The sequence below is a fragment of the Anolis sagrei genome, chromosome X (genome assembly GCF_037176765.1).
Source record: "Anolis sagrei isolate rAnoSag1 chromosome X, rAnoSag1.mat, whole genome shotgun sequence".
NCBI classification, from domain to species: domain Eukaryota; kingdom Metazoa; phylum Chordata; class Lepidosauria; order Squamata; family Dactyloidae; genus Anolis; species Anolis sagrei.
This window is the reverse complement of record NC_090034.1, coordinates 86,602,502-86,627,929: the sequence shown is the minus strand read 5'-3', so window position 1 is coordinate 86,627,929 and position 25,428 is coordinate 86,602,502. Positions and strand designations below refer to the sequence as shown.

The following is a 25,428-nucleotide window of genomic DNA, read 5'->3' as shown; positions in this document are numbered from 1 at the left end:
GTGGGTGAAACGTCAGGAGAGAATGCTTCTGGAACATCGCCATACAGCCCGGAAAACGTACAAAAACCCCGTTCAGCAGTGGAGTGTGGTGGAGGCTGCCTCTTTGGAGGCTTTTAAACAGAGGTTGGATGGGTATCTGTCAGGGGTGCTCTGAATGCAATATTCCTGCTTCTAGGCAGGGGGTTGGACTGGATGGCCCATGAGGTCTCTTCCAACTCTGTGATTCTATGAATTGTATTGTCGAAGGCTTTCATGGCTGGAATCACTCAGTTCTTGTGGGTTTTTTCGAGCTATATGGCCATGTTCTAGAGGCATTTCTCCTGATGTTTCGCCTGCATCTATGGCAAGCATCCTCAGAGGTGAGGTTTGCTGGGACTGGGAAAAAAGGGGTTTATATATCTGTGGAATGACCAGGGTGAGACAAAGGGCTTTTGTAAGTTGGGCTAGGTGTGAATCTTTCAACTGACCACCTTGATTAGCATACAAGAATCCAGGAACATGAAAGGCACTGCAGACTACTCCAACCAGAGAAATCAGCCATAGCAGAGCACCTGATGAACCAACCTGGACACAGCATATTATTTGAGAACACAGAAATGCTGGACCACTCTCACAACCACCATGTCAGACTACACAGAGAAGCCATTGAAATCCACAAGCATGTGGACAATTTCAACAGAAAGGAAGAAACCATGAAAATGAACAAAATCTGGCTACCAGTATTAAAAAATTCTAAAATTGCAACAGCTAAAATAGCAGAGAGAAAAACAGGCAGGGACATCTAATCACCTTTCAAGAAGAGTTTGCTCCAGGCACAGTCAGCCCATTGTATGCTAATCAAGGTGGTCAGTTGAAAGATTCACACCTAGCCCAACTTACAAAAGCCCTTTGTCTCACCCTAGTCATTCCACAGATATATAAACCCCTTTTTTCCCAATTCCAGCAGACCTCACCTCCAGAACATGGCCATATAGCCCGGAAAAACATACAACCCAGACCTCACAACCCTTGAGGATTCCTGCCCTAGATGTGGGCGAAACGTCAGGAGAGAATGCTTCTGGAACATGACCATACAGCCCGGAAAACGTACAAGAACCCCGTTCAGCAGTGGAGTGTGGTGGAGGCTCCCTATTTGGAGGCTTTTAAACAGAGGCTGGATGGCTATCTGTCAGGGGTGCTTTGAATGCAATTTTCCTGCTTCTAGGCAGGGGGTTGGACTGGATGGCCCATGAGGTCTCTTCCAACTCTAGGATTCTATGAATGGATCCTCTGTCGGGGAAACGGCTCAGAGACGCTTCCTGAAGTGTCTCCCATGGGGCGCATGCGCAGAAAGGCAGGCGGGACAGACTTCCGGCCCGTCGCCGCCTTGCTTCCCGGGAGAAGAAGGGGGCGTCGGCGTCGACCCGGAAGTGCTGGCAGGGCCTCGGCTGCTGCTGCTCCCGGGCGATGGCGGCGCTGCAGTTCGGCCCGGGAGGGCCTTCCTTGGCGGGGACGGGCGGCGGCGGCGCTGCTTCCACTTCTGTGGAGGAAACCGGAGCGGCGGCTTTGGCGGGGGAATCCTTCCCGAAGGACTTCGGATACGGCGCCGACGAGGAGGAAGAGGAAGATGAGGATGATCGGGAAGCGGGAGGAGTAGGAGGAAGCGGAAGCGGGGTGACGGGCGGAGGGGCCCCGGAGGAGGACGAGGATGGCGAGGAAGAGGGCGACGTCGCGGGCGGGGCGGGGATCGAGCTGGGCCTGGGCTCCGGAAGCGGAAGCGGCGCGGGGGACGCCTCGAAGCAGCCCCGGATCCTGCTGATGGGTCTCCGGCGGAGTGGGAAGTCTTCCATCCAGAAGGTGCGAGGGAGGGAGAGAGAGAGGAGGTAAGGGGCGGGGAACCGTCTCCTAGGCGACGGTTGCCCTGACAACCTATGCCCCGCCTCCTCCTCCTCCTCCCCTCAGGTGGTCTTCCATAAGATGTCGCCCAACGAGACGCTCTTCCTCGAGAGTACCAACAAGATCTACAAGGACGACGTCTCCAGCAGCTCCTTCGTCAACTTCCAGATCTGGGACTTCCCGGGACAGATGGACTTCTTCGACCCGGCCTTCGACTACGAGATGATCTTCCGGGGCACCGGGGCCCTCATCTACGTCATCGACGCCCAGGTTCAGAGGGCGGGGCGTGTGGGAGACCCCTCTCCTAGAAGGGCTTCCCTCTGAAACAGGTCTGGGCCAACTTGGGTCCTCTGGGTGTTTTGGACTCCAACTCCCAGCATTCCTAACAGCCTCAGGCTCCTTCCTTTCCCCCCTCAGCCGCTTAAGGAAAGAGCCTGAGGCTGTTAGGAATGCTGGAAGTTGGAGTCCAAAACACCCAGAGGACCCAAGTTGGCCCAGACCTGCTCTGATCTCTCCTCCGCTCTGCAGGACGACTACATGGAGGCCCTGACCCGGCTCCACATCACCGTCTCCAAGGCCTACAAGATCAACCCCGACATGAACTTTGAGGTCTTCATCCACAAAGTGGACGGCCTCTCCGATGACCACAAGATCGAGACGCAGAGGGACATCCACCAGCGGGCCAACGACGACCTGGGAGACGCCGGGCTGGAGAAGCTGCACCTCAGGTATGAGGTCTTGAGTAATTCCAAAGAGCCGGTACTGTTAGGAATGTTGGAAGTTGAAGTCTAAAGCACCTGGTGGGAGGGAGGTGGCTCAGGCCTGCGCTAGGGTTACCATTGCCATTCTATTGTTGTTGTTGTTGTTATTATGTGCCCGGGGGGGGGGGGGGTGCCAAAATACTGTTTGCTTACCATTGAAAATTACCTAGGGCCGCCCCTGTGTGTGTGTATATATATATATATATGTATATATAACACAATATTATAACGTAATACAATAAACTACTGCTACTAATAATGATACAATATTTTAAATATATATTTTATTTTATATGTAATATTACTAATAATATTACAATATAATGTTACAGTCCAATATAGTAATATATAATACTGATATTGTGCTATGCCAAAAATATAATATATTGTATGTATATATATCTTGTAAGCTGCTTTGAGTCCCCTTCAGGGTGAGAAGGGCAGCATAGAAATGTCGTATATAAATATATATATAAATGTCCTTTGACCAGAAGCTGGCCACTTGGAGTGTCTCTGGTGTCACTGTGAGAAGGTCCTCCATTGTGCATGTGGCAGGGCTCAGGTTGCATTGTGGTTTGCTTTTCCTCACACTCGCATATTGTGGGCTCCACTTTGTGGCTCCATTTCTTAAGGTTGGTTCTGCATCTTGTGGTGCCAGAGGGCAGTCTGTCCAGTACCTTCCAAGTTTCTCAGTCTTCTGTGTGTCCAGGGGGGAGTTTCTCATCCGTTATCAGCCATAGATTGAGATTCTGGGTTTTAGCCTGCCACTTTTGGACTCTTGCTTGCTGAGATGTACCTGAGAGTATATCTGTAGATCTTAGGAAGCTGTTTCTTGATTTAAGGAGTTGGCATGCTGGCTGATACCCAAACAGGGGATGGGCCCAAGATGTCAATGCCTTGGTCCTTTCATTGCTGGCTGCTATTTCCCGGCGGATAATTTCTTCATGACACTCATGAAGGTTCTGGGGAAGCGCTCTGGGCTTCGGTGCCTCTTGCTGTGCAGATCTTGTAGACGAGGAGATTGAAAATAGTAACCAACATCAAGTGAAAAAAATGGAGAATGGGACTAAGCTGAAGTTTTTCTACCACTTTAACCCAGAATGTGGGTATTGGGGATAATGGATGGACCACGACCTGTAAGGATTGCAACCCATCAGGGGTAGCAGAGTTTGAGAGGAGTATTCCTTGAGTTTATTTGATGCTTTAGGCAGGCAAAGACTTCTTTTAACAATGTTTGTTTACTTATAACAGTGTTTCTCAACCTGGGGGTCGCAAAGGGGTGTCAGAGGGGTCGCCAAAGACCATCAGAAAACACAGTATTTTCTGTTGGTCATGGGGGTCTCTGTGTGGGAAGTTTGGCCCAATTCTATCATTGGTGGGGTTCAGAACGCTCCTTGGTTGTAGGTGAACTATAAATCCCAGCCAGTACAACTCCCAAATGTCAAAGTCTATTTTCCCCAAACCCCATCAGTGTTCACATTTGGGCATATTGAGTATCAGTGCCAAGTTTGGTCCAGATCCATCATTGTTTGAGCCCACAGTGCTCTCTGGATGTAGGCAAACTACAACTCCCAAACTCAAGGTCAATGTCCACCAAACCCTTCCAGTATTTTCTGTTGGTCATGGGAGTTCTGTGTGCGAAGTTAGGTTCAATTCCATTGTTGGTGGGGTTCAGAATGCTCTTTGTTTATAGGTTAACTATAAATCCCAGCAACTACAACTCCCAAATGGCAAAATCAATCCCCCCGCCAACCCCACCAGTATTCAAATTTGGGCATACCGGGTATTTGTGCCAAATTTGCTCCAGTGAATGAAAATACAACCTGCAGATCATTATTTATATGGCGATTCATAATGTTAGGGTGGGGGTCACCACAACATGAGGAACTGTATTAAGGGGTCACGGCATTAGGAAGGTTGAGAACCACTGACTTATAACATATACACTTTAATGATACAGGCACATTTCTTTTGAGGGTTAAAATACTTCAAAAACATTTGGAGAGCTTCTATCTTGACACTCATAAACTTTAACTGTTTCTTCATGAACTATGCTGCTCCACACAGCTCTCCTCAATAAGAGTTCCCTTTAAAAGGAAACATAAACCTCAGCAATTTACTAGCTCCTAACATTCGCTTTTGCACATTCAAAGACCCCTCGCTCCAGCCTGACATTCTCTAACAAGGCTCTAAGCTCAACTGACTTCACTAACTGTCATTCCATTTAAAAAAAACAACATTCCAAACTGTCAGTCACATGATCGCAGCCCCTCCCACTGCTTTAGTACAAAGAGACAAGGCAACTTCAAACTACAAACAAGACATACACTTCAGGTTACAAAATGACATACTAATAAAATAGACAAACTTCACATAGAGGAGGCTTGAGAGGCTGCTTCCTCCAATAGTGGGGAGGGGGACATTCCTCCTCTTTCCTTACAGGCAGCCCCCTTCCTTTGTTTTACACAATGGGGGCCCGCTCTGGAGGTCCAATGAGGGGTCAAAGGACAAGAGAGGACTGTAAGAGGCATGTGATTTTGAAACGGACCCCAAGGCTGCCGGGTTTGACAGGATGCTTCCGGTACCGCTGCTTTCCGCTCAGCAAGTGAAGGAGGGGTCCTCCAAAGGGGCTGACTCTTGGTCTCTGCCTTGTAGCTTTTACCTGACCAGCATCTACGATCATTCGATATTCGAAGCCTTCAGTAAAGTGGTACAGAAGCTCATTCCGCAGTTGCCAACGTTAGAAAACCTGCTGAATATTTTCATATCAGTAAGTAGCATTTCCTTATTCATATGGTTGGGTTTTATATTGTTACAGTATAGCTGTAAGGAACTCTGTTGACATTGGGAAATTGATGCTTCTGTGTTTTATGTTTGTTTTTATGTCTGATATAATTTTATTTTATTTTATCAAATTTTATTCTAATTTGCTAAGTTATGATTTGTTTTTATGTTTTGTGGAGTTTAATTTTTGTTATTATGTGTCTGTTAGTTGTTATGTTCAGGCATTGAACGTTTTTCTTTTTTGTGATCGGAATCCGCCATGAGTCCCTTCGGGGAAATAGGGCAAAATATAAATAAAGTTGTTATTATTATTGTATTGTCGAAGGCTTTCATGGCTGGAATCACTAGGTTCTTGTGGTTTTTTTCGGGATATAGGGCCATGTTCTAGAGGCATTTCTCCTGACGTTTCGCCTGCATCTATGGCAAGCATCCTCAGAAGTAGTGAGGTCTGTTGGAACTAGGAAAAAGGGTTTATATATCTGTGGAATGGCTGGGGTGGGGCAAAGAGCTCTTCCCTGCTGGAGCTAGGTGTGAATGTTTCAACTGACCACCTTCATTAGCATTTGGAGGCCTGGCTGAGCCTGGGAAATCTTTTATTGAGAGGTGTTAAGATGTGCCTGGTTGTTTTCTCTCTGCTGTTTTGCTGTTGTAATTTTAGAGTTTTTTAATACTGGTAGCCAGATTTTGTTCATTTTCATGGTCTCTTCCTTTCTGTTGAAATTGTCCACATGCTTGTGGATTTCAATGGGTTCTCTGTGTAGTCTGACATGTAGTCTGACAGCCATAGCAGAGCACCTGATGAACCAGCCTGGACACAGCATATTATTTGAGAACACCGAAATGCTGGACCACACCAACAACCACCATGTCAGACTACACAGAGAAGCCATTCCTTCAGCCAGGCCTTTAAATGCTAATGAAGGTGGTCAGTTGAAACATTCACACCTAGCTCCAGCAGAGAAGAGCTCTTTGCCCCACCCCAGCCATTCCACAGATATATAAACCCATTGTCCTAATTCCAACAGACCTCACTACCTCTGAGGATGCTTGCCATAGATGCAGGCGAAACGTCAGGAGAAATGCCTCTAGAACATGGCCCTATAGCACGAAAAAACCCACAAGAACTTATTATTATTATTACTATTATTTGTGGGCATTTGGGAGCTTAGTGTTAAAGACTGCTGCACGGGTTGAATAGAATGTATTTGGGTTGCTTTTGGTCTTGAAAAGCCATGATGCCCATTGTAAATGAGGAGTTCATGAGTGGCACCATTTTGAGGAATCTTTCCCCAAACAGGCAGTGCTTTCCGGAGAGTTCTTCCAGGAGCAAAGCCCCCCCCCCCCCCCCCTCACTTCCTCACATTCCCAGCTGACACTTGCAAATCCGGATCTGTGGTTTCCTCTTCTCCTTTGCAGAATTCAGGGATTGAAAAAGCTTTCCTCTTTGACGTCGTGAGCAAGATCTACATTGCCACGGACAGCTCCCCAGTTGATATGCAGTCCTATGAACTCTGCTGCGACATGATTGACGTGGTCATCGATGTCTCCTGCATCTATGGGTCAGTGCCTTGCACTTGGAGCTGTTGTGACCATGGCAGAGGTCACTCAGGAGGCCTTCAGAGGGGGCCCTTTGGAGTGATTTTGAAGGTCCCGCATCCTACTGGGGGTGTCCCAATTCCTGTAGGGCTGTTGTGACCCCTATTTTTGCCTGTTGTAAGGGTCAAGTGCAGGCATGGACAAACTTTGGCCCTCCTCCACGCGTTTTGGACTTCAATTCCCACAATAATGGCTTTGCATCATGTATCCCAAGGGGACAGTCCTTGCCTTCGGATGCAAACGCAGGCTCTCCTTGAGGAAGGAAGGGCCCTGATAAGGGAAGGGTGCCCTAAAGTGCTCTCCAGCCTTTGAGGGTTAGGAGAAGGTGTTGGGGAATCTTTGCTGTTAGGTTCAAAACAACCCTTAGTTGGGGTGATTCCGCCATAAATATAGCAGAGTATCAGAAGTAAACTTCATAACCAGCAGAAACGTACATGTCATGAGCTGATAAGCTTCTATTCCTTAGGATGGCACAGGATTGCAGAACCAGAACTTAGGTTCAAAAATATTTATTGAAGTAAAAGAAATACATTCTAGATAGAAAAGGTCTTCGAGCTGACTAGCTTACTAAATCTCATCTAAATGGGTTAAAATGTAAAAAGTAAAAAAAAATCCATGCAGCTACATTTTGCCTAAAGAGTGAGGTAAAATGCGTCCTCTTTGGAAGGAAGGAAAGACAGAAGAGAGAATGGAGGATGGCCACATGGCCAGCCCAGGGCAATGAAAATACCTTTAAAAAGAAAGTTCCCTCACAGAGATTCCATTGCTACATGTTTGGGGTGGTGGAGGAGGCAGTAGCTGGCAGGAGGAGGAAAGACAAAGCCCTTTTTGGTAAACATGCATAGGAATGTGAGGAAAGGAATCCCTCGGCTTAATCCTATTTCTAGTCTAGCTACGCATTGAGGAATGGAGGCTTGATGAGACAAGAGACCCGTGCAGTCCAGGGATGAAACCCAACAAAAGGGAGCCCTGAGCAGTCCCTTTTCCCCATTTCTCTGTCTCTGTGGCTGAGCATTGGCCTCCTTTCTTGCCCTTGGCTGCAGGCTGAAGGAGGATGGAAGTGGAAGCGCTTACGACAAGGAATCCATGGCCATCATCCGGCTCAACAATACGACCGTCCTGTACCTCAAAGAGGTGACCAAGTTCCTAGCCTTGGTCTGCATCCTGAGAGAAGAGAGCTTTGAACGCAAAGGTGAGGCAGGTCGAGGCTCCCCCGCGTCCCCAAATGGGCTTCTTTCCCAGGGTCTGAGGCCTTAGGTGCCTGCGGACTGTATTTTCTTACCCTGGGTGTTGTGAATGAGCTCTGGGTGCGAATGGATGCACGACAGAGCTCTGCAGAGCAGTTGTTCGGTGTTTTCTTGGGTTGGTTTATCCTCAGACCCCCCTCTTCCTCACGATCTCTTCCCCTTTGTTTTTCCATCGTAGGCTTGATAGACTACAACTTCCACTGCTTCCGGAAAGCCATCCATGAGGTCTTTGAGGTGGGCCTCTCCTCCCACCGGGCCTGCAGCCACCAGGCCAATATCCCTGGCCTGAAGGCAGTGACTCACAATGGCACCCCTAGGAGCGCCGTCTGAGGCAGGGCGGCAGTCAAGATGGTGGCCACCCAGAGATTGCAGACAGGTGGGGCCTGCCCTCAACGGCCACAGAAGGAGGCCTTGCCCTGGGCTGCTGCCCCTGGAGAGGAACGGCCTTGGGCAGCGGGTGGAGCGAGGTGGCCGCTTCTGCTTTGCTGACGGCCTTGGCCCTGACCCAGCCTTCTTCTTCGGCGGCTGCTTGGACTTCCCCCTCAGAGAACACCGGGCCTGGATCGCTGCGGCTGAACTGGAACTGGCTCAGTGTTACGTTGCTAAACCGATTCAGTTCCCGGTTGCCAGGAAGTTGCCGAAACCCAGAGCGTTGCATCTTGTGGCTTAGTTGAGCACAATTGCAAGCATTCCATGTCGTCCTTGGTTTCGTGGTGACAATACCTGAAAAATAATTCCGTTTTTTGTGCCTCGGTGAAGGAGCTGATTTCCATTTCCAGAGAAGAATTGGCAACCTAACTGTGTTGCTTGGAGCTGGTTTGGAGGCCTGGGCCTGTTGATGAACCGGTTAACGAGCTTCTGTTACGGTTCCTGTCTTTGGTTTTGAGGCTGCTTTTTGTAGTAAACAACTCCAGTTTTGCTGATGTCTCTGTGGGCTTGGTGCGCGTTGGATCCTCAGGCTCGTCCTTGCAGAAAGGTCTCGCTTCTGTGCACCACAATGGCGGCTGACGGGCAGCCCTGGGCTCCATTCCGTTTTGCAGGCAGGGAAGCGCCTCGCATTCATTATTGCCTACTGCCCTCCTACCATTTGCAGCCTCCGCTCACCTCCAGCATGCACCAATGTCCGAGGGCCCTTCTGACCAGAGATGACCCCTTGACCAGAGCCTCCAGTCACATTTCTTTCCCAAAGGTCTATGGAAACCTATGCTCTGACAGACCCAGCTCTCCTTGCTTCCTTGTTGTCGTCTTCTTTGGAGGGGACCTCTCACTCTGCTCCATTAATAAAATGCCTTTATCTCCATCAGGCCTTTTTCTATGCATTGTGTGACTTGGAAAGGGGGGGGGTTCCATTTGAAGGGAGGAAAGGACTTAGAATGATTGATAGTGGGACCCTGGATGGATGGATGAATGCAGATCAGACTTCTCTGGCAGAGGCTCCTTGAAGTCTGCCTCTGAGTCCAGGGGAGGGAGCGATAAGTTCTTTCCTCTGCCTTCACCTTTGAGAAGCGTTGGTGCAGCCGGAATCCCCTTGCAAGGAACAGGCCTCCTGCTTTTTGCCTCAGAGCAGGCCTAGCTCTTGTTCTGGTGCTTCCGTCCGCCTTGTTGTGGGGCAGAGCCCTTGTGACCTCTCCCCTCTCCAGGGTTAGCAGCTCAGTTCTCCCTGAGAAGAGGCTCATAAGGAACCTGCTTGGGAAGCCAGGGTCCTTGTTTGTTCCCCCCCCCCCTTTAAGGAGGAACTTGAGAAACTTCAAGTCGCTTCTGGTGTGAGAGTATTGATGTCTGCAAGGAGGTTGCCCAGACACAACCGGATGTTTTACCATCCTGTGGGAGGTTTCTCTCATGTCCCCACAAGAGAAGCTGGAGCTGACAGATGGGAGCTCACCCAACTCCCTGATTCTGAATTGCTGACCTTTTGGTCAGCAGTCCTGCTGACATAAGGATTTAACCCATTGCACCACCAGGGGCTCCATGGAAGGGGGCAGGTAATAGGGCTGCTTAAGACCGGACTTTTTGTCTCTTATAGACAAATGTGGGATTGATTTTCAAGCAGTGGCATCATCTCCTGTGCAGAAGTGTGTGTGGGGGGGGGGGGGGGGGGAATGGCTCCAGCAGCAAGGCCGCCCTGCCCCACTCCCTGGGGATGATGAAGGGCTGTAAGGAGGACTGGCTGGTCTCAGAGGCCTCCATCCATCTGCAAGGTTGGTGTTGGTGAGAAGGGACATTGGATGTACATCTCTTGGTTTCTCTCAGGTGCCAGGTGTTGTGAGGAAACCAATTATTTATTCGTTTGTTTGTTTACGGCATTTTGGTGCCGACTTTCTCACCCCAAAGGGGACTCAGAGCGACTTACGAGATATATATACATACAATGTATTATATTATTAGCATAGCACAATATTAGTATTATATATTAGTACATTGTACTATACTATTATATTGTACTATTCTTAGTAATATTACATGATATATATATATAATAGAAACATGAGACAGTGAGGAGCCCCTGGTGGTGTAATGGGTTAAGCCAGGGGTCCTCAAACTAAGGCCCGAGGGCCCTCCAAGGTTATTTACCTGGCCCTCACTCAGGGCCAACCTAAGTCTGAAACGACTTGAAAGCACACAACAACAACAACAACAAATAATCCTATCTCATCAGCCAAAAGCAGGCCCACACTTCCCATTGAAATACTAATAAGTTTATATTTCTTAAAACTTCTTCATTTTAATTATTGTATTGTTTTTAAGTGTTTTCGCACTACAAATAAGATATGTGCAGTGTGCCTAGAAATTCATTCGTGGTTTTTTCACATTATAATCCGGCCCTCCAACATTTTGAGGTATGGTGACCTGGCCCTCTGTTTAAAAAGTTTGTGGACCTCTGGGTTAAACCCTTGTGCCGGCAGGACTGAAGACCGACAGGTCGGAGGTTCGAATCCAGGGAGAGTGTGGATGAGCTCCATCTGTCAGCTCCAGCTCCCCTTGCAGGGACATGAGAGAAGCATCCCCTGGGCAACGTCCTTGCAGACAGCAAATTCTCTGACACCAGAAGTGACTTGCAGTTTCTCAATTCACTCCTGACATGAAAAAAAAAGTGAAAAAGGGGAGCCCTCGCTGTAGCCCCGGCTTCCATAGACCCTTGTGGGATGAAGCCCACACAGAGACGTCTGGCGCACAAATGCGTTCAGTCAGTGTCCAGTTTTCTCATTCACATCAGAGATTTACTAAAGAGGAATGCTTTAAGAGGCAAGGCGAGAAAGCAGGATAGGGATACATGTATTAGCCTGTGGTGTAATGTTTCAGCAACCACAACAAACACAGGACTGGCTTGATCTTCACCCAATATTGTGGCAGGGAAACACATCGGAATAGTATATGAGGAAACCTTCTGTGACAGACACAATGCCCCTGGCCTTTTCCTTCATTTCTTCCACAACTCGAAAGGTAGCTTAGAAGTTACAGGGCAAAAGACATTATCGTTCACTTACAGTGCAACCCAGTCACTTGCTTCCAGGGGCTGGTGGTTGCTCTCTTGCTGTTCCCCCTTCCTCCAGTAGAGGGCAATCCTGCTCCAAATATGAAAACACACTATGGGTTTCCAGAATCAGTACAGCTGGTGGTTTGATAGGATTCATGTTGGTCAGAAAAGGGGATGCAAGGGATGCAAAAAGTCAATACCTGGAGCCAAAAGGAAAGTGGAATCTCGATGGATGTCAAAGGAAATTTGATGGATGTCAGTGGATGTGACTCTTAATAAGACATACTGCACTATCACGGGGTGTCTGCGCCCTACACCACTGGAGAAATGACACTGTTTAGCCGGTATTGCACCACCTGACATCTGCCGGAAAGTAGCAGCCAATAGTGAAAAGACCAAGGCAGTGACATCTCCAGCTCATCCCTTGTTTGTATATCAGTCACCACGTCAACAACTTAAATCAAGAAATAGTTTTCTAAGATCTACAGAGACACTCGCTGGAACACCTCAGCAAGCGAGAGTCCAAAAGTGGCAGGCTCAAACCCAGAACCTTAAGCAATGGCTGATACCAAATGAGAGACTCCCCCCTGGCCACACAGGAAACAGGGCGACTTGGAAGGCGCTGAACAGGATGTGCTCTGGCACCACGAGATGCAGAACCAACCTCAAGAAATGGGGCTACAAAGTGGAATCCACGACATGTGAGTGTGGGGAAGAGCAACCCACTGACCACCTGCTGCAATGCAACCTGAGCCCTGCCACATGCACAATGGAGGACCTTCTTGCGGCAACACCAGAGGCACTCCAAGTGGCCAGCTAGTGGTCAAAGGACATTTAATCAACTACCAAGCTTGCAAACTTTGTATTTTGTTTGTTTGTTTGTTAAAAAATGCAACGCAACTGTTCGGTCTGCTCCTAACACGATAGATAAATAAATAGAGGAAATTCCTCAAGCTGTTGAGGAAACACTAGAAGCAAAAGTAAAAGACAGAAGTAGAATCAGAACCTGAATGCAACTATTCAGTGACTTCTGTGCTGGGATAAGGATTAATACTATTCGAATCAGCACAGAGAAAGGAGCCCCATAATGCAATGATTTAAAGCCTTGTGTCGGCAGGACTGCTGACCGAAAGGTCGACGGTTTGAATCCGGGGAGCAGGTGAATTCCCATCTGTCAACTCCAGCTCCCCATGCGGGGACATGAGAGAAGCCTCCCACAAGGATGATAGAACATCAAACATCCAGGCATCACCCGGGCAACAACCTTGCAGACAGCCAATTCTCTCACACCAGAAGTGACCTGCAATTTCTCAAGTTGCTCCTGACACACACACAAGAGAAATAGAAGGGAACAACAACAATAAATAACTAAATAAAAAGAGACCTCTTCTGCAAGATCCAATAAACCAAAGGCAAACGTAAATCAAGAGCGGAGATGCTCTGCAATCAGCAGGGAAAGGGGTTATGTGACAACGTACAATGTACAACGAGAAAGACAACAGAAACAATACATGAGAGAGCAATATTAAAGAGATGAACGATTGGCAGATTATTTTGGAAAGATCCATATGAAGAGAACACTTCCACTTCAAAAAATGAAGTGGAAGCTTCACTCTGAGAATGCGGGAGAAATACAGCAAATCACTAGGGATGGACAGCATACCAACAAAGCTCCCTCCAGCTTTAGAGAAATAGCCCTGCAGTTCTCACTAAAATCTGTCAACAGAACAATGGCTCACAGATTTGAAATGTCCAGTGTTCATTACAGTTCCCAGAACCCTCAATGGTGCAATGGGTTAAACCCTTGTGGCACAGGACTGCTGACCAAAAGATCGGCAGTTCAAATCTGGGGAGCTGGGTGAGCTCCCATCTGTCAGCTCCAGCTTCCCGTTCAGGGACATGAGAGAAGCCCTCCACAAGATAGTAACACATCTGGGTGTCCCCTGGGCAACATCCTTGCAGATGGCCAATTCTCTCACACCAGAAGTGACTTTCAGTTTCTCAAGTTGCTCCTGATGCGAAAAAAAAAAAAAATCCAGTCCTCAAAGAAGGGGGCAGCAGGGATTGCAGTGATGGTGGGGCCCTAGCATTAATTATCTCCCACGGAGGGAGGCAATGGGATGCTTGAACTTCCACAAACCCCTTGAACACAGTGGAGAAAAAAAATGCCAGTCCTTCAACGAGTGTTCAGGAAAGGAAGGAGCACCGGACCGTATTGCAAACATTCCTTGGATAATGCAGATAGCAAGGAGTTTCCAAAGAAAGCCAGACTGTCCTTCATAGGTCATAGCCTTTTTAGTTGTGTAGGTAAAGTAAAGGTAAAGGTTTTACCTGACCTTAAGTAAGTGTCCAACTCTGGGGAGTGGTGCTCATCTCCATTTCTAAGCTGGAGAGCCGGCATTGTCTGTAGACACCTTGATGGTCATGTGGCCGGCATGACTGCAAAGAGCGCCATTACCTTCCCTCTGAAGTGGTACCTATTAATCTACTCTCATTTGCATGTTTTTGAACAGTTAGGTTGGCAGAAGCTGGGGCTATCAGCAGGAGCTCACTCTGTCCCACAGATTCGAACTGTCAACCTTTTGGTCAGCAAGCTCAGTAGCTCAGCGATTTAACCAACTGCACCACAAGGGGGAAAATCAAAAATCATGAGTCCCTCTTGAAGAAATTGGTGAGTCACATTAGATTGCCTTGATGTGTAAAAGGTGGCTGTTAGGTTGGAATGCAGAGACCTGGAATGGCTTCCACTTGAAGAGGGGTCATGTGAGGTGAATTATTCTCAGCATTGGGTTGTTGTGAGTTTTCCAGGCTGTATGGCCATGTTCCAGAAGCATTCTTTCCTGACATTCATCCACATCTCTGGCAGGCATCCTCAGAGCTTGTGACCTCACAACCTCTGAGGATGCTTGCCATAGATGCAGGCAAAACATCAGGAGAGAAAGCTTCTGGAACATGGCCATACAGCCTGGAAAACTCACAACAACCCAGTGATTCCGGCCATGAGAGCCTTCGACAACATTCTCAGCATCCCTAAGCAGGATTGTGTCCAGAGGAAGGAAGGAAGGAAGGAGGCACCGAAATCAGAGGGAGGGGTGCAGTCATTGAAGAAATGTGGGCTGAGCAACCCTTCACGGCGTGGCCAGCCTTTCCCTTCCAAGATCAATACTGCCATAACTGTATCGGAAGATGAAATTAGTGCGACTTTATTTACATTTTAAAGTGCTGCGGAAATAATTCCCAGGCCAGACCTAATCAATGTTATGGGCTTGAAACACGCCACTCTGCGCCACGCTGCCAAGAGATTAATGCACCTTTTTACAAGGAATTAGGAGCTTAATGAAGTGGGGAAGTCATTGCCGCCGCTGAGGCTTGGATTGGCTTCAGAGGAAAGAAGAAAGGGAAGGGATGCGATGGAGAGGGACGCAGATGGGGCTGGATTTTTTTGGATGCATCCTTTGGGGCAGATAGGGCTCCTTCCTTCTCCCCGTGAAGGGGCTGCAGACTGACTGAAAGGTTTCATGAAAGTAGAGGCGAGAGTATGGACAGCCATTCTGAACTACTGGCTATGCCTATCCTTCTCCCCATCCTTCTCCCAGCGTTGTCTTGTCCCTCTAACCACGACAACTTGTTGGGAATCAGAGCTGTTAGGCTCAAAATAACCCTCACTTGGGCTTATTTATTTGTTGTGTCAGAGCAACCAGTCCATTATATTACATTTCTAACAGAACAAAGCAAACAAACAGACAAATACAAAACTTGTGAGTTTGGTAGTTGGTTAAATGTCCTTTGACCAGTATCTGGCCACTTGGAGTGCTTCTGGTGTTGCTGCAAGAAGGTCCTCCATTGTGCATGTAGCAGGGCTCAGGTTGCATTGCTGCCGGTGATCAGTGGTTTGCTCTTCTCCACACTCGCATGTCGAGGATTCCACTTTGTGGCCCCATTTTTGAAGGTTGGCTCTGCATCTCGTGGTGCCAGAGCGCAGTCTGTTCAGTGCCTTCCAAGTTGCCCAGTCTTCTGTGTGCCCAGGGGGGAGTCTCTCATTTGGTATCAGCCACTGGTTGAGGTGCTGGGTTTGAGCCTGCCACTTTTGGACTCTCGCTTGCTGAGGTGTTCCAGCTAGTGTCTCTGTAGTTCTTAGAAAACTATTTCTAGATTAGAAAACTATTTCTAGATTTAAGTCGTTGACGTGTTGGCTGATACCCAAACAGGGGATGAGCTGGAGATGTCTCTGCCTTGGTCCTTTCACTATTGGCTGCTACTTCCCGGCGGATGTCAGGTGGTGCAATACCGCCTAAGCAGTGTAATTTCTCCAGTGGTGTAGGGCGCAGACACCTCGTGATAATGCGGCATGTCTCATTCAGAGCCACATCCACTGTTTTAGTGTGGTGAGATGTGTTCCACACTGGGCATGCATACTCAGCAGCAAAGTAGCACAGCGCAAGGGCAGATGTCTTCACTGTATCTGGTTGTGATCCCCAGGTTGTGCCAGTCAGCTTTCGTATGATATTGTTTCTGGCACCCACTTTTTTGCTTGTTTGCTTGCATGCTGGTCGCTTCTGTGGCGAGAGAATCAGCCGTCTATGAAGATGTTGCCCAGGGGACGCCCGGATGTCTTGCAATCCTGCGAGGAAGCTTCTCTCATAGTCCAACCCCCTGCCAAGAAGCAGGAAAATTGCATTCAAAGCACCCCCGACAGATGGCCATCCAGCCTCTGTTTAAAAGCTTCCAAAGAAGGAGCCTCTACCACACTCCGGGTCAGGGAGTTCCACTGCTGAACAGCTCTCACAGTCAGGAAGTTATTCTTAATGTTCAGATGGAATCTCCTTTCTTGTTTGAAGCCATTGTTCTGCGTCCTAGTCTCCAGGGAAACAGAAAATAAGTTTGCTCCCTCCTCCCTGTGGCTTCCTCTCACATATTTATACATGGCTATCATGTCTCCTCTCAGCCTTTTCTTCTTCAGGTTAAACATGCCCATCTCTTTAAGCCACTCCTCATAGGGCTTGTTCTCTCATTTTAGTCGCCCTCCACTGGACACATTCCAGCTTGTCAACATCTCCCTTCAGTTGTGGTGCCCAGAATTGGACACAGTATTCCAGATGTGGTCTAGCCAAGGCAGAATAAAGGGGTAGTATGACTTCCCTGGATCTAGACACTAGACTCCTATTGATGCAGGCCAAAATCCCATTGGCTTTTTTTGCCACCGCATCACATTGTTGACTCATGTTTAACTTTTTGTCCACAACTCCAAGATCTTTTTCACTCGTACTGCTCTTGAGCCACACTTCCCCCATTCTGTATCTTTGCAGAATGGGAGACATCTATATTTTTTGCAGATCCCACCAAAAATATAGCAGAGTGCCAGAAGCACAGTTCGTAACCAGCAGAAACTTACGTATCGTTGGTGGGGTTCAGAGTGCTCTTTGATTGTAGGTGAACTATAAATCCCAGCAACTACAACTCCCAAATGTCAAGGTCTATTTTCTCCAAACTCCACCAGTGTTCACATTTGGCCATATTGAGTATTTGTGCCAAGTTTGGTCAGATCCATCATTGTTGGAGTGCTCTGTGGATGTAAATAAACTACAACTTCCAAACTCAAGGTCAATGCCCACCAAACCCTTCCAGTATTTTCTGTTGGTCATGGGAGTTCTGTGTGCCAAGTTTGGTTCAATTCCATCATTGGAGGAGTTCAGAATGCTTTTTGATTGCAGGTGAACTATAAATCCCAGCAACTAGAACTCCCAAATGTCAAGGCCTATTTCCCCCAAACTCCACCAGCGTTCACATATGGCCATATTGAGTATTTGTGACAAGTTTGGTCCAACTCTATCGTTGTTTGAATTGATGTAGGTGAACTACAACTCCAAAACTCAAGGTCAATGCCCACCAAACCCTTCCAGTATTTTCTCTTGGTCATGGGAGTTCTGTGTGCCAAGTTCGGTTCAATTCCATAATTGGTGGAGTTTAGAATACTCTTTGATTGTAGGTGAACTGTGAATCTCAGCAACTGCAACTCCCAAAGGGCAAAATCAATCCCCTCCCAGTCCCACCTATATTCAAATATGGGAATATTGGGTATTTGGACCAGTGAATGAAAATCCATCCTGCATATCAGATATTTACAATTGTATATCGCATATTTACAAAATATTACAATATAATGGTATAGTACAATGTAGTAATATTTAATACTGATATTGTACTATGCTAATAACATAATATATTGTATGTATATATACCTTGTCACTCTGCGTCCACTTCGGGGTGAGACGGGCGGCATATAAATGTCGTAAATCTATATAAATAAAAATGTAATGTTCGTTTGTGGGATTAACAGAACTCAAAAACTACTGGACGAATTCACACCAAATTTGGACATAAGACACCTAACAACCCAATGTATGTCCTTCACTCAAAAAATTGATTTTGTCATTTGGGAGTTGTAGTTTCTACGATTTATAGTTCACCTCCAATCAAAGAGCATTCTGAACCCCACTAACAATGAAACTGAACCAAATTTGACACACAGTTCTCCCATGACCAACAGAAAATACTGGTAGGGTTTGGTGCGCAGTGTCATTTGGTTTTAGAGTTGTAGTTCACCTACATCCAGAGAGCACTGTGGACTCAAACAATGATGGATCTGGACCAAACTCTACACGAATACTCAATATGCCCAAATATGAACACTGGTGGAGTTTGAGGAAAATAGAATCTTGACATTTGGGAGTTGTGGTTGCTGGGATTTATAGTCCACCTACAATCACAGAGCATTCTGAACCCCACCAACGATAGAATTGGGCCAAACCTCCCCACACAGAACCCCCATGTGGGCCACAACAATGCGTGGCAGGGGACGGCTAGTAAATACATAAATTTACATTACCTCCCAACAAAAGATTCCCCCAGGCAGGAAGCAGCCAAGCCTTGAAGCTGCAAGGCTATTCAAGGGCAACATGGATGGATGGCATCCTTGAAGTGACTGGACTGACCTTGAAGGAGCTAGGGGTGGTGACGGCCGACAGGGAGCTCTGCCGTGGGCTGGTCCATGAGGTTACGAAGAGTCGGAGATGACTGAACGAATGAACAACAACACATTATGATTAATAACAGTCGCAATGTTACAGTTATGAAGTAGCAACGTAAATAATTTTATGGTTAGGGGTCAACGCAACATGAGGAACTGTATTAAGGGGTTGTGGCATTAGGAAGGTTGAGAAACACGGCTCGAATCTTATCTAGTCTAGCTACTCATTGAGGACTGGAGACTTGTGCAGTCAGGGATGAAACCCAACTCCCAGTCCACATGGACTAAAACCGAGGCAGGAAAGATTGCAACACTAGGTCTCTCCCAAGGACAATGGCGAAGCATGAGATGGGACCAAGGCAAGTATCTCATTAAAGCAATGGACTGCAAGGCCCATGAGGCGCCTCAGAAGAGGGTCCCAGGGCCCTCCCACTCCCTTGACTGGCTCCTGCAGAAGGGGTTTCTGCACCACAAGCCCCCCCCCCCTTTCTCCCTTTCCCTCGCTCTTTCTGGGCGACTCAGCCGCCCCGCTTTGTGTTTCCTTCCGGGAGGAAGCAGCGGACGGCGGCGGCGGCGAGGGGCTCTGAGTGACAGGCGCTAATCGCCGGCGACAGTGATTGACAGGCGCGCTCCCTCGGCCGCCGCGGCGCCCGCGAGCCCCTCCCTCGAGGCAGAAAGCCGCCCTGATTGACAGCTGCCTCCGAGAGAAAGAGAGATTGGGGTGGCGGGAGGGGAGAAAGAGAGTCAGAGAGAGAGAGAGAGAGAGAGAGAGCGTGTCTCCGGCTTCTTACTTAGCCGTCGGTTCCTTCGCAGAGAAGGGAGAAAGCCAAGGCACTGCTGCGTGGGCTCCTTCGGCTCCCCTCTCCTTCCACGTGTTTTCCACAGCGGGGGTTTTCATTATAGGACAACCCAGTGCAGATGTTCCGGCCGCGTGGAAACTTCTGTTTTCTTTCCTGGGACCTCAAGAAGGAGGCAAATGAGTTTCCAAGCAAACTGGGCAAATTTAAGCTCTCCCTTCAGGTGTTTTGAACTTCAACTTCCCCCATTCCTATCAGCCTCAGGCCCTTTCTTTTCCCCCCTCAGCCGCTTAAGCGGAATTCCAAACAGAAAACAATCAGGGCCAGCTAACACCTCCCAACAAAGGATCCCCCCAGGCAGGAAGCAGCCAAACCTTGAAACTGCGAGGCTACTCAATGCTAATCAACCTCCCCCATTCCTATCAGCCTCAGGCCCTTTCCTTTCCCCCCTCAGCCGCTTAAGCGGAATTCCAAACAGAAAACAATCAGGGCCAGCTAACACCTCCCAACAAAGGATTCCCCCAGGCTGGAAGCAGCCAGCCTTGAATATGCAAGGGTATTCAATGGTAATCAACTTCCACCATTCCTAACAGCCTCAGGTCCTTTCCTCCCCCCCCCTCAGCCGCTTAAGCGGAATCCCAAACAGAAAACAATGAGGACCAGCTAACACCTCCCCAACAAAGGATTCCCCCAGCCAGGAAGCAGCCAAGCCTTGAAGCTGCAAGGCTATTCAATGCTAATCAACTTCCACCATTCCTAAGAGCCTCAGGCCCTTTCCTTTCCCCCCTCAGCCACTTAAGCGGAATTCCGAGCAGAAAATAATCAGGGCCGGCTAACACCTCCCAATAAAGGATTCCCCCAGGCAGGAAGCAGCCAAGCCTTGAAACTGCAAGGCTATTCAATGCTAAGCAACTTCCCCCATTCCTAACAGCCCCAGGCCCTTTCCTTACCCCCCCTCAGCCGCTTAAGTGGAATTCCAAACAGAAAATAATCAGGGCCAGCTAACACCTCCCAACAAAGGATTCCCCCAGGCAGGAAGCAGCCGAGCCTTGAATATGCAAGGCTATTCAACAGGCCCGTAGCCAGGATTTCGATTCGGGGGGGGGGGGGGCTGAGTTTTTTTCAGGGGGGGTTCGGGGGGGGGGGCTGAATCTGAGTGAAAGAGGGTCTACCCTAGCAAAACTTTTGTATCATTACCCCAATCCCCCCATGCATACAAGATATATTGAGTATGGTGATCAGATCATGATATGGATAAACATAACAGTTTAAATAATGCACCAGTAAGGCCTTTTCGCGAACCACCATGAGAATTTTGGGGGGGAGGGGGCTGAAGCCCCTCAAGCCCCCCCCCCCCCCCCGGCTACATGCCTGCTATTCAAAGCTAATCAACTTCCACCATTCCTAACAGCCTCAGGCCCTTTCATTTCCCCCCTCAGCCGCTTAAGCGGAATTCCAAACAGAAAACAATCAGGGCCAGCTAACACCTCCCAACAAAGGATTCCCCCACCCAGGAAGCAGCCAAGCCTTGACTCTGCAAGGCTATTCAATGCTAATCAACTTCCCCCATTCCTATCAGCCTCAGGCCCTTTCCTTTCCCCCTTCAGCCGCTTAAGTGGAATCCCAAACAGAAAACAATCAGGGCCAGCTAACACCTCCCAACAAAGGATTCCCCCACCCAGGAAGCAGCCAAGCCTTGAATCTGCAAGGCTATTCAATGCTAATCAACTTCCCCCATTCCTATCAGCCTCAGGCCCTTTCCTCCCCCCCCCCCCCCCTCAGCTGCTTAAGCAGAATTCCAAACAGAAAACAATCAGGGCCAGCTAACACCTCCCAACAAAGGATTCCCCCAGGCAGGAAGCAGCCAAGCCTTGAAGCTGCAAGGCTATTCAATGCTAATCAAGGTGGCCAATTGAAACATTCACACTTGCCTCAAACAGACAAGAGTTCTTTCTCCCACCCTGGACATTATTCCATAGATATATAAGTGGTTGAGGGGAGAAAGGAAGGGACCTGAGGCTGTTAGGAATGGTAGGAGTTGAAGTCCAAACTCCTGGAGGGAGAGCCCAAGTTTGCCCATGGCTGTTCTAAATGCTTAACGATAATATATGTGCCAGTCACGTCCGTACCTTGGGAAGTCAGACTTGACCATGGTGGTCCACACTCTGATTACATCTCCAGATAGACTACTGTCATGCACTCTACGTGGGGCTGCCTTTGAAGACTGTTCAGAAGCTCCAAGTGGTCCAGTGGGCAACAGCCAGATTTCTCACTGGACTGACGTACAGAGAGAGGACTTCTCTCCTGTTGCGTTAGCTCCGCTAATTGCCAGTCTGCTTCCAACCACAATTCAAAGTGCTGGCTTTAGCCTATAAAGCCCTAAACAGTTCTTACCCAGCTTACCTGCCCGAACGTATCTCCCTGGGAGATTAAGATCATCGGGGGAGGCCCTGCTCTCAGTGCCGTCACATTCGCAGGTGCGTCTGGTGGGAACGAGAGACAGGGCCTTCTCAGTGATGGCCCCTTGGCTCTAGAACTCCCTCCCCAGTGATATTAGAGCAGCTCCCTCCCTCCTGGCCTTCAGGAGGAAAGTGAAAACCTGGCTCTGGGGTCAAGCTTTTGGAGCTTAACTACAGTGCAGTGAGAACTATGAAATATGTGCAATGATGCTTGGAATGTGACTGTGGATAGCATGATTTTAATAGTGATTATAATGCTATATGTGCATTTAACTCTATTTTAAATTTTAACTTAAATTTATTTCTTTGCCTGTTGTCTAAAGGCATCAAATAGTTGGCATGTGTAAAGCCGCCTTGAGTTCCCTTTGGGGTAGAGAAAGGTGGGATATAAGTAGAGTAAAAATAAATAAATAAATAAATAAATAAATAAATAAAAATAATCTGTGAACTCCACCTCCTCTGAGGTGAACTGAACCACCTAAACTGGACTCTCCAGGCCAATGGATACTCCACCACAGACATCAGAAGAGCTGCAAGACTGAGAACAAGTCACGAGACTCAAGACAAATATCCATCCAGAGGAAAAGTGTTCTTGCCATACATCAAGGGAACCATTGACCGTATAGGGAAGCTGATGAAGAAACACAACCTACAAACTATGTACAGATCCACTAAGAGAATCCAACAAATGCTACGTTCAGCAAAAGACAAGAGGGATCCTCTCACCTCTGCAGGAGTATACCATATACCATGTAGCTGTGGATAAAATAGAATCATAGAACCAAAGAGTTGGAAGAGACCTCATGGGCCATCCAGTCCAACCCCCTGCCAAGAAGCAGGAAAATTGCATTCAAAGCACCCCCGACAGATAGCCACTCAGTCTCTGTTTAAAAGCTTCCAAAGAAGGAGCCTCCATCACACTCCAGAGCAGAGAGTTCCACTGCTGAACAGCTCTCACAGTCAGGAAGTTCTTCCTAATGTTCAGATGGAATCTCCATTCTACATAGTCTACATGGTGCTGGCATTGGTATTTTCACCAAACGCATCATTGCCCGAAAATGAATCATGGAACATGAAAGATACTGCAGACTATTTCAACCTGAAGCCATAGCAGAGCACTTGATGAACCAACCTGGACACAGCATATTATTTGAGAACACAGAAATGCTGGACCACTCTAACAACCACGATGCCAGACTACACAGAGAAGCCACTGAAATCCATAATTTCAGCAGAAAGGAGGAAGCCATGAAACTGAACAAAATCTAGATACCAGTATTTTAAAAAGCTAAAATCAGGACAATAAATAAAGAACAACACACAGAAAACAGGGGAATTCCAGACAGGAAACAATCAGGGACAGCTAATACCTCCCAACAAAGGATCCCCCAGACAGGAAGCAGCCAGGCTTTGAAGCTGCAAGACTTTTCAATGCTAACCAAGCTGGCCAATTGCAACATACACACTTGTCTCAAGCAGTCAAGAGCTCTTTCTCCCACCCTGACACTCCACAGATATATAAAACCCAATTTCCTAGTTTCCAACAGACCCCACAACCTGAGAGGATGCCTGCCATAGATGTGGGGGAAAGGTCAGGAGAGAATGCTTCTGGAACATAGCTATACAGCCTGGAAAACTCACAGCAACCCAGACAAGAGTCCTTTGTCTCACCCTGGTCATTCCACAGATATATAAACCCTTTTCCCTAGTTCCAACAGACCTCACTACCTCTGAGGATGCTTGCCACAGATGCAGGCGAAACGTCAGGAGAGAATGCCTCTAGACCATGCCCATACAGCCCGAAAAAACCTACAACAACCCAACCCAGTCAACTACTCTTTTTGGGGCCATCTACATGCTGGAAGTCACTGTAGGCAGGGAGGAGATTCCCTTTGCTATTTAAATAGAGGGGAAGACCCATTTGTTTTTTGAGATAGCTAGTGAGCTGCCCTTTGTCTCCAGTCTGAAGTGTTCCTTTTCCTCATCATCCCGGTGGTACAGTGGGTTAAATCCCTGTGCCAGCAGGACTGAAGACCGACAGGTCGCAGGTGGATGAGCTCCCTCTATCAGCTCCAGCTCCTCATGCGGGGAAATGAGAGAAGCCTCCTACAAGGATGATAAAAACATCAAAAGTCATTCAGGTGTCCCCTGGGCAACGTCCTTGCAGACGGCCAATTCTCTCACACCAGAAGCGACTTGCAGATTCTCAAGTCGCTCCTGACACGACAAAATAATAATAATAATGAAATGAGAGGTTTCTCTCTCTTCTTACTAAGAAAGTGGGGGGGGGGGGGGGGGAGAGAATCTTCTCTTTTACTGTTTTTTTTTCTTTTTCTATTTAGATTTAATCAATCTCCGAAAGCCTGTACCTGTGTGATGTTTCTTACTTCTGATACTTTGACCATAAGGTCTGTTTTGGGTCTCTGATCTCGTAGGGCAAAGAGAAAGGAGGGACTGGAACGGAGTCTCTTTATCTGCCCACTGACTCTCCTGAGTATTTTGACCAAGAGGCTTAACCCTTCATTTTTCGTTAAGGGAATCCAAATCCTGAAGGGTTTGATATCTAGCCAGTGGCCACAGAGATATCCCAATAATGCAGCCTGCCTCCACCCTTCCAGGCCTCTAAGGAAACCAAGGGAGCTGGAGAGCAGAAACTGCTCCCCTATCTGGATTCCTCTGTAGGGCCTTCCATCCTGGGGGAGATGGGGGCAAGGTTGCCAGCTTCCATTAGAAAAGATAGCACCGTGCTACCCCTGAGATGTCATGCTTAAGGAGCCAGACCAGCAGTTATGAGGGGCGTTCATTAAAGATTTCCCCTGACCCACTTCTATTTATCACAGGACGCTGGAACTGCACATGTGTAATGATATAAGTCTCTATAGGTTACATGCCAATTTACAACCCAGAACTGATAACGGTCTTGATTTTACAGGTGCTGAAGTGGTGTGAGTTTTGATAATGGACCCAGTGGAATACAGAGAAGTCCTCAAGTTCCTTGACTTGAAATGCTGCACACCAAAGGAGACGTTCGATGAGATGAAAGAGGCTTATGGTGATGATTCCCAGTCTTATGATGCAGTCAAAAACTTGTTACAGTAAGTCGGAACAGGATCAAGTATATGTGTGTGTGTTAAAGAAAACGGTATACTTGTTGATTATTATGTGCAGCTGCTAATGTAGGTCAACTAGTAAGTTTGGACCACACCCAGTGGGGTATAACTGTATGGATTTTAGATTACAGTTCAGCTTTTGCTCTGAGGAGCCTTTGCTCAGGCATTTTGCTCAACCATTTGTACTGCTCTCTCTTTGGAGGAAGTTGATGAACCAACCTGGACACAGCATATTATTTGAGAACACAGAAGTGCTGGACCACTCTCACAACCACCATGTCAGACTACACAGAGAAG

The 25,428-nt window shown here is 47.8% G+C and overlaps 1 protein-coding gene across 1 annotated transcript; it reads left to right on the top strand.

The window, feature by feature from the left end:
* The first annotated feature begins 1,312 nt into the window (after positions 1 to 1,312).
* On the top strand, positions 1,313 to 9,563 carry RRAGC (Ras related GTP binding C). The gene is given in 9 exon segments (XM_060783993.2): positions 1,313 to 1,333; positions 1,335 to 1,426; positions 1,428 to 1,836; positions 1,942 to 2,145; positions 2,404 to 2,603; positions 5,292 to 5,406; positions 6,837 to 6,979; positions 8,060 to 8,208; positions 8,442 to 9,563. Coding segments are annotated over 9 exon segments (1,485 nt in total). The 3' UTR covers positions 8,594 to 9,563.
* The last annotated feature ends 15,865 nt before the right edge of the window (positions 9,564 to 25,428 follow it).